This window comes from Leiobunum rupestre, chromosome 7 (assembly GCF_980474605.1).
Source record: "Leiobunum rupestre chromosome 7, qqLeiRupe1.1.hap1, whole genome shotgun sequence".
NCBI classification, from domain to species: Eukaryota; Metazoa; Arthropoda; class Arachnida; order Opiliones; family Sclerosomatidae; genus Leiobunum; species Leiobunum rupestre.
The window spans coordinates 33543516-33553278 of record NC_143390.1 but is presented as its reverse complement, the minus strand read 5'-3'; the positions used below and the strand labels follow the sequence as shown (position 1 = coordinate 33553278).

At 39.5% G+C, this 9763-nt stretch overlaps 1 protein-coding gene across 1 annotated transcript; it reads left to right on the top strand.

Moving 5' to 3' along the window:
• Nucleotides 1-1100: 1100 nt before the first annotated feature.
• LOC149936095 (uncharacterized) lies at nt 1101-6401 on the top strand. The gene has a single exon (XM_090153627.1). The coding sequence runs from the start codon at nt 1101-1103 to the stop codon at nt 6399-6401; it is 5301 nt and encodes a 1766-aa protein (XP_090009753.1).
• Nucleotides 6402-9763: the final 3362 nt, after the last annotated feature.

Genomic DNA, 9763 nt, shown 5'->3' with positions numbered 1-9763 from the left:
GAATTAATTCAAAATTTATATTTATTTTCTTAGTGTGGTTAACAAAACAGAGCTGCCAGGCTTATTTATATCAATAATTATTCAAGTTTATTGATTTGTTAATCAATTGCTAGTGTCAATGTTTCTTCAAAACCCTGTTTGACTGAAGAAATTTACCAATATTTGGAATTTCAACACGGCGATCTGCCAGATAAATGGATTTGGAGCTGGAAATATTCATAATTCTTAAGAATTAATTCAAAATTTATATTTATTTTCTTAGTGTGGTTAACAAAACAGAGCTGCCAGGCTTATTTATATCAATAATTATTCAAGTTTATTGATTTGTTCATCAATTGCTAGTGTCAATGTTTCTTCAAAACCCTGTTTGACTGAAGAAATTTACCAAAATTTGGCATTTCAACACGGCAATCTGCCAGATAAATGGATTTTGGAGCTGGAAATGTTGCGAAATAGATTTAATTAATTGAATATTAAAATTGTGTTGTATTATAATTTTTTGTAAAATTGGAACCATCCTCGAAAATCGGGTATATATATATTTCACCACATTGCAACAGCCTAGCTATTGTCCACAATGCTATTTTTAGCGTCTTTTTAGAAAGGAATTGTAGGGACGGTTTCTGGGGCCGATTCAGTGGCGCCATAGTTTGAAGGTCGAGCATTGACAAGGTATTCGGGATTATTTCGGGGTTTTTTCCAAGAGCTCCCAGCGTGCCCAAAATCGGTGACGTCGGAGCTTCGGGGCTTCGAGGAAGGTATAACCTTTATGGTGAGAGAGTGTCACCCCCTTCTTTAAGGGAAAAGGGGGGTGAAGTTCAGTGAGATAAAATCTGTATGTATTCATTCGCATTTCTGTGCTGTCGAAATAAACATTGTTTGAATTTTTGTCCGTTACTTCGTAGTCAATAATTTTTAACTTAAGCGACTTGGAGTCTAAGTTTTGGGCTGCGGATTTTTAAGGTCGCGAATTAACCTGACTATCGGTTCGCAACACATTTTGGTGCCGAAACCCGGGAGGGAATTTAGATTTAGGATACTTTGCAAAGTATAAGTGTTAGTTGAATATAGTCGGGCGCGACAACGAACTTCCACAGAAGATGACGACGTTGCAGCGGTTGCAGGCAAAATGGAATTTAAACAAAGATCAAGCGGAAACATTTATCAACGAGCTTGAAACGGAGCTTGGAAAAGCAGAAATCGACTCTACGGTAATTCTCCAACTACGGAATCAATTGATACAGGTCGAGAAGAATTTAAAGAAAATCAACGACGACCTAGAAGAAGAGGTAGACCTAGCGAACCTAGAGACAACGGTGGCACAATGGCTAAAAATGCAGAAGCGAATCATCGACGCTAGAAGCAAAGCGGAAAGTTACGAAGGTCGTTCGGGAGCGAATGGAAGAGGCGCGAACGGGCGTCCAGAAAACAGCGAAAGAACGGTAAAGCTGCCAAAGCTAACAATCAACAAGTTTGACGGAACCGTCGCCAAGTGGCAAGATTTTTGGTGCAGTTTCGATAACGCGATCAACAAAAATGAGTCCCTCAGCACGTCAGATAAGTTCAATTACTTGCACTCGTTTTTGGAGGGAAAGGCTCTCAGAGCCATTTCGGGCTTATCGAGATCGAACGGCAACTACGAAGCTTCGATAAAATTGCTTAAAGAAAGGTTTGGACGGACCGATCTTATCGTAAATGAGCATATGAACACTTTAATAAATTTAACCCCAGTCAGGAGAGCTACTGACTCAGTTAGTCTTAGGCGTCTCTACGACACAATCGAGGTTCAGATTAGGGGATTGGAATCGTTAGGAGTAGTGTCCGATACCTACGGGGGGCTACTTTGCCCAGTAATTATGAAATGTATACCTCAAGAAATAGCGCTAGAATTTAGCCGGCAAAGAGGGGAGGATGGTCCTTGGCAAGTCACTGAAATTGTAAAATTTCTTGGCAAAGAAGTGTCTAGCAGGGAAAGAACCTTGGCTCTCTGCAAACCGCAGGAAGCCGAAGTAAGGGAATTTAGGCCTTCAGAAAGGGAAGGGAACCGGGAGCGCAAATGGACGGCTAGCGGGGGGAATATCCCTTCGGCAGCGGCCCTAACAGTTACGGCGAAAAATCGAAAGTATTGCGTATTTTGTAGTTTAAATAACCACGCGTCCGAAGAGTGTAAGCGTTACACCGGAGACGAAAGGAAAAGAATGGCTAGGAAAAAGGGCAGGTGTTTTATCTGTTTGGGGGCTAGCCATATGGCTAGAAATTGTAGAAATAAAATTGGATGCAGTCAGTGCGAAGGTTATCATCATTTAGCTTTATGCGATCGACAAGATAATTTAGAAAGCGAAGACCAAACTAAGCTTAAAGAGAAAGAATCTAGCAAAGACGAGACGAATAACTCTATAAACCTAACGACGATCGCGGTCGAAGGAACGTGGATAGATAAGAAGGTATTACTACAAACCGCTGGGGTTAGCGTAACAAGTGGCGAACCAAGTAATTCCCAAGTGAAATTTGGTGTCCGTTGTCTCTTAGACAACGGTAGCCACCGAACTTATATCAGAGAAGATATAGCTAAAAAATTAGACCTACCCGTGGTGGGGAAAGAAACCTTGTCGATCCACAATTTCGGGAACACAGAAGGACAACGGGTTACGACAAATAGGGTTAGACTCGCTGTAGGAAATCTGAGAGAACAGGGAAAATTTACCATGATAGAAGCGTTGGTTAGGCCAGAATTGTGCAGCGCCGTGATATCGGTACCTGGGGAGGAGGCTGAGGCCCTTTTAAGGAAGGGGGGGATAGAATTGGCCGACGGAAATTTTGGAACGGACTTAGATGAGCGTATAGGCCTCCTAATAGGTAGTGACTACTATTGGACAGTAGTCAGCGAGAAAAAGGTTAGACGATTGGGGCCAGCTTTAGTAGCGGTTAAGACACTTTTTGGGTGGACCCTCCATGGTCAAACGTCGGTTGCACTTACGTCAGCAGTAAGAGATAGTGTATCTATGCACGTCGCAACCGTAGGGGAGGAATTAGCCAATGAACTTCGAACATTTTGGGATTTAGAAACCTTGGGCGTGAAGGGTCACGAAATAAATTTAGATACGAGCAATGCCGAAACATTAAAACAGTTTGAAAAGTCGATTAGGATAGCAGATGGGAGGTATGAAGTAGCTCTCCCCTGGCGGGCAAATACAGAAATGCTCGCGGACAACCTAGCCGTAGCAACTAGAAGAACCGAGAACTTATTCAAGCGATTTAGAGAAAATCCAGTCTTGTATGAACAGTACCGTGACGTCATGCAAGAACAAATCGAGCAAGGCATCGTAGAACGCGTAACGAACAATCCGGACCTGGGTAACCCAACGTACTATTTACCCCATCGAGATGTTATTAGAACCAACAGCGAAACAACGCGCCTCCGAATAGTATTTGACGCGTCTTCACACGCGTTCGGAAAGCAATCTCTAAATGATTGTTTGAAACCAGGACCGAACTTGAACCCGGACTTGCTAGATTTACTTGTGAAATTTCGGAAAAACGAAGTCGCTTTTATCGCGGACTTAGAGAAAGCTTTCCTGCAAATATCGCTAAACCCGAACGATCGCGACGCGGTACGTTTTTTGTGGAACACTAAATCGACCGGAAATGATTTCGAAACTTTTCGGATAACACGCGTTCCTTTCGGGGCTACTTGTAGCCCATATCTGCTAAACGCTACCATCGAACACCATTTGAAGAAAAACGAAATGGAATTCCCGCGTACCTGCAAAATGATACGAGAACACAAGTACGTAGATGACTTATTGGGAGGCGGAAAAACGAAAGACGAAGCGCTAGAGCTGACCAAGGAAGCGAGAGAAGTCTTCGGCAGAGCCAATATGAACTTGAGGAAATTTCAAACGAACGTACCAGAATTACGAGAAGCCTGGGTGGAAAACAATGTTCCACAAGGAGAAAATAAACCAGTTGTCAAAGTTCTAGGACTGCAATGGGAAACGGAAACTGACAAGTTTTCAATCAACACAGAGTCGCTGCTAGAGAATTCGACTAAACGGGTGAGCACGAAAAGGTGTGTTTTACAAACTGTCGCTCAAATTTACGACCCCCTCGGACTGATTGCGCCGTTTACCATTATCGGGAAATTATTAATTCAAGAACTGTGGGAAGCGGGATGTTCGTGGGACGAACAAATACCTGAGAATTTATCCGCTAAATTCGAACTTTGGAGCGAGGAACTACAACGCGTAACCGAAATTAAAATTCCGCGTTTCTATTACCACGAGAGCTGTAACGAAAAAATCAAACATCGGGAATTAGTTTGTTTTTGTGACGCGAGCGAGAAAAGTTACGCGGCCGTTGTATACATTCGGTACGTGTCCGAAAGCGGAAAGATCGGGACTACGATAATCGCGTCAAAAACGCGAGTCGCACCGATAAAGAAAATTTGCTTACCGCGTTTAGAACTGATGGGTGCGCTACTGGGAGCCCGCCTAACTAGTCACGTAAAGAACAACGATTTCGCGGAAGAACTAGATCGGGTAAGATTGTTCACAGACTCTACCATAGCTCTCGGGTGGATTCGTCAATCCGCAAAGAACTTTAAACCATTTGTAAGCAATCGCGTTAGCGAAATTCAGTCGTTGACTGAACCAGCAGACTGGAGCCATGTCAAGGGAGCCGACAACCCGGCCGACTACCCAACACGAGGATTTAAGATCGCAGAGCTGAAGCAGTCGAAAACCTGGTGGGAAGGCCCACGATGGCTTCGGCTGACGGAAGAAAGATGGCCAACATCGAAGGTCATGTACGCGCCAGCGAACAACAACGATCCGGAAGTTCGGAAAAATGAGGAAGCTAAAATCTTCCAAGGAAGCTGTACCGCGGAACCAGAGATGGTGCCAATAGTGAATTGGCAAAGGTATGGAAATTTGGAAAAATTATTGAGAATATTCGCGAGAATTTCCAGACTAGCTAAGAAAGCTAGCAAAAGCGGAAACCAAAAAATGAACTCTTCATTGACGGGAGAAGAATTATTAGAAGCGGAAGCCAAACTCGGCCGACTAGTACAAGCGGAAGTTTTCGCCAAGGAGGTAGCCGCACTTCAAAAAGGGGATAAGGTTGACAAGGAGTCAAAAATATACGCTCTGGACCCGTTTTTGGATGAAGACGGGTTGATACGCGTCGGTGGCAGACTGCAGTACGCCAATTTCTCATACGGGGAGAAACACCCAAAAATCCTGCCAGATAAACACAGATTTACAAACCTCCTTATCGATTATTACCACGAGCGCGTCATGCACGCGGGAGTTAACGGGACGCTGGCGGAATTACGTGAGCATTATTGGGTCCTGCGCTCACGCCAAAAGGTAAAATCGCGTGTCAAAACGTGCATCATTTGCAAAAAATTTAAAGGTAAATCGGGAAACGCGATCGTGGCCCCCCTACCTGGCGATAGAATAACGGAAGCGCCAGTTTTTAACACCACCGGAATTGATTTTTGTGGACCGCTCTATGTCAAAAGTGGAAAAAATATAACTAAATCGTATATCGTACTTTTTACATGCGCGGTAACTAGAGCCCTTCATTTAGAAGTGGTGTCCGATATGTCGGCGGAAACGTTCCTCCACGCGTTCCGAAGATTCGCGTCACGACGAGGAATACCGCGAGTCATATATAGCGATAACGCACGCACATTCAAGAAAGCCGAGCGAGACTTGATGGAAATCTTCCAAACTATTAGAAGTCCAGAAGTGGAAAACTACCTCGCAAGTTTTCGCATCAAATGGAAATACATTGCGGAAAGAGCGGCTTGGTGGGGCGGATTTTGGGAAAGAATGGTCCGCTCCGTCAAGACCGCTCTCAAGAAAATCCTAGGGAAAGCGTCCCTGACCAACGAGCAGATGGTAACTATCGTGGCCGAAATCGAAGCGACACTCAACTCAAGACCGCTAACATACGACTACGCGGACAAGGACGAGCCGGCGCCTTTAACCCCGGGACATTTCCTGACCGGGGGACGTCTTACCACATTACCATCTAGGACATTCAAAGAGCCTACGAATTTCCGGAGCTCGAGAGATGAGCTAATCAAGAAACTCAAGTACCACCAAACTTTATTGGATCGTTTTTGGAAGCGGTGGAGGCGAGATTACATTTTGCAGTTACGTTCCGCGCACGAACGAAAACAAGTAACCGACGGAGCGCGTTTTAAAATCGGTGACGTCGCGCTTATAGAAGATAAGGTGCCACGTTTAATGTGGAAAACGGGTGTCATAGAAGAACTGTTCAAGGGACGCGACAGCATTGTCCGATCGTGTAATTTGCGGTTACCAAACCGAAACATTATAAAGAGACCGATACAACTGGTATATCCCCTAGAACTGGATTTAGACCAGGAATGAACTTTCAGTTCATCGGGGGGAAGCTGTTGCGAAATAGATTTAATTAATTGAATATTAAAATTGTGTTGTATTATAATTTTTTGTAAAATTGGAACCATCCTCGAAAATCGGGTATATATATATTTCACCACATTGCAACAGCCTAGCTATTGTCCACAATGCTATTTTTAGCGTCTTTTTAGAAAGGAATTGTAGGGACGGTTTCTGGGGCCGATTCAGTGGCGCCATAGTTTGAAGGTCGAGCATTGACAAGGTATTCGGGATTATTTCGGGGTTTTTTCCAAGAGCTCCCAGCGTGCCCAAAATCGGTGACGTCGGAGCTTCGGGGCTTCGAGGAAGGTATAACCTTTATGGTGAGAGAGTGTCACCCCCTTCTTTAAGGGAAAAGGGGGGTGAAGTTCAGTGAGATAAAATCTGTATGTATTCATTCGCATTTCTGTGCTGTCGAAATAAACATTGTTTGAATTTTTGTCCGTTACTTCGTAGTCAATAATTTTTAACTTAAGCGACTTGGAGTCTAAGTTTTGGGCTGCGGATTTTTAAGGTCGCGAATTAACCTGACTATCGGTTCGCAACAGGAAATATTCATAATTCTTAAAAATTAATTCAAAATTTATATTTATTTTCTTAGTGTGGTTAACAAAACAGAGCTGCCAGGCTTATTTATATCAATAATTATTCAAGTTTATTGATTTGTTAATCAATTGCTAGTGTCAATGTATCTTCAAAACCCTGTTTGACTGAAGAAATTTACCAAAATTTGGCATTTCAACACGGCAATCTGCCAGATAAATGGATTTTGGAGCTGGAATTAATTCAAAATTTATATTTATTTTCTTAGTGTTGTTAACAAAACAGAGCTGCCAGGCTTATTTATATCAATAATTATTCAAGTTTATTGATTTGTTAATCAATTGCTAGTGTCAATGTTTCTTCAAAACCCTGTTTGACTGAAGAAATTTACCAAAATTTGGAATTTTAACACGGCAATCAGCCAGATAAATGGATTTTGGAGCTGGATTTAATTCAAAATTTATATTTATTTTCTTAGTGTGGTTAACAAAACAGAGCTGCCAGGCTTATTTATATCAATAATTATTCAAATTTATTGATTTGTTAATCAATTGCTAGTGTCAATGTTTCTTCAAAACCCTGTTTGACTGAAGAAATTTACCAAAATTTGGCATTTCAACACGGCAATCTGCCAGATAAATGGATTTTAGAGCTGGAAATATTCATAATTCTTAAGAATTAATTCAAAATTTATATTTATTTTCTTAGTGTGGTTAACAAAACAGAGCTGCCAGGCTTATTTATATCAATAATTATTCAAGTTTATTGATTTGTTAATCAATTGCTAGTGTCAATGTATCTTCAAAACCCTGTTTGACAGAAGAAATTTACCAAAATTTGGCATTTCAACACGGCAATCTTCCAGATAAATGGATTTTAGAGCTGGAAATATTCATAATTCTTAAGAATTAATTCAAAATTTATATTTATTTTCTTAGTGTGGTTAACAAAACAGAGCTGCCAGGCTTATTTATATCAATAATTATTCAAGTTTATTGATTTGTTAATCAATTGCTAGTGTCAATGTTTCTTCAAAACCCTGTTTGACTGAAGAAATTTACCAATATTTGGAATTTCAACACGGCGATCTGCCAGATAAATGGATTTGGAGCTGGAAATATTCATAATTCTTAAGAATTAATTCAAAATTTATATTTATTTTCTTAGTGTGGTTAACAAAACAGAGCTGCCAGGCTTATTTATATCAATAATTATTCAAGTTTATTGATTTGTTCATCAATTGCTAGTGTCAATGTTTCTTCAAAACCCTGTTTGACTGAAGAAATTTACCAAAATTTGGCATTTCAACACGGCAATCTGCCAGATAAATGGATTTTGGAGCTGGAAATATTCATAATTCTTAAAAATTAATTCAAAATTTATATTTATTTTCTTAGTGTGGTTAACAAAACAGAGCTGCCAGGCTTATTTATATCAATAATTATTCAAGTTTATTGATTTGTTAATCAATTGCTAGTGTCAATGTATCTTCAAAACCCTGTTTGACTGAAGAAATTTACCAAAATTTGGCATTTCAACACGGCAATCTGCCAGATAAATGGATTTTGGAGCTGGAATTAATTCAAAATTTATATTTATTTTCTTAGTGTTGTTAACAAAACAGAGCTGCCAGGCTTATTTATATCAATAGTTATTCAAGTTTATTGATTTGTTAATCAATTGCTAGTGTCAATGTTTCTTCAAAACCCTGTTTGACTGAAGAAATTTACCAAAATTTGGAATTTTAACACGGCAATCAGCCAGATAAATGGATTTTGGAGCTGGATTTAATTCAAAATTTATATTTATTTTCTTAGTGTGGTTAACAAAACAGAGCTGCCAGGCTTATTTATATCAATATTTATTCAAATTTATTGATTTGTTAATCAATTGCTAGTGTCAATGTTTCTTCAAAACCCTGTTTGACTGAAGAAATTTACCAAAATTTGGCATTTCAACACGGCAATCTGCCAGATAAATGGATTTTAGAGCTGGAAATATTCATAATTCTTAAGAATTAATTCAAAATTTATATTTATTTTCTTAGTGTGGTTAACAAAACAGAGCTGCCAGGCTTATTTATATCAATAATTATTCAAGTTTATTGATTTGTTAATCAATTGCTAGTGTCAATGTATCTTCAAAACCCTGTTTGACAGAAGAAATTTACCAAAATTTGGCATTTCAACACGACAATCTGCCAGATAAATGGATTTTAGAGCTGGAAATATTCATAATTCTTAAGAATTAATTCAAAATTTATATTTATTTTCTTAGTGTGGTTAACAAAACAGAGCTGCCAGGCTTATTTATATCAATAATTATTCAAGTTTATTGATTTGTTAATCAATTGCTAGTGTCAATGTTTCTTCAAAATCCTGTTTGACCGAAGAAATTTACCAAAATTTGGCATTTCAACACGGCAATCTGCCAGATAAATGGATTTTAGAGCTGGAAATATTCATAATTCTTAAGAATTAATTCAAAATTTATATTTATTTTCTTAGTGTGGTTAACAAAACAGAGCTGCCAGGCTTATTTATATCAATAATTATTCAAGTTTATTGATTTGTTAATCAATTGCTAGTGTCAATGTTTCTTCAAAATCCTGTTTGACCGAAGAAATTTACCAAAATTTGGCATTTCAACACGGCAATCTGCCAGATAAATGGATTTTAGAGCTGGAAATATTCATAATTCTTAAGAATTAATTCAAAATTTATATTTATTTTCTTAGTGTGGTTAACAAAACAGAGCTGCCAGGCTTATTTATATCAATAATTATTCAA

Bases quoted from the DNA above. Each gene is read 5' to 3' on its own strand.
- LOC149936095 (XM_090153627.1), top strand. From the start codon at position 1,101: ATGACGACGTTGCAGCGGTTGCAGGCAAAATGGAATTTAAACAAAGAT.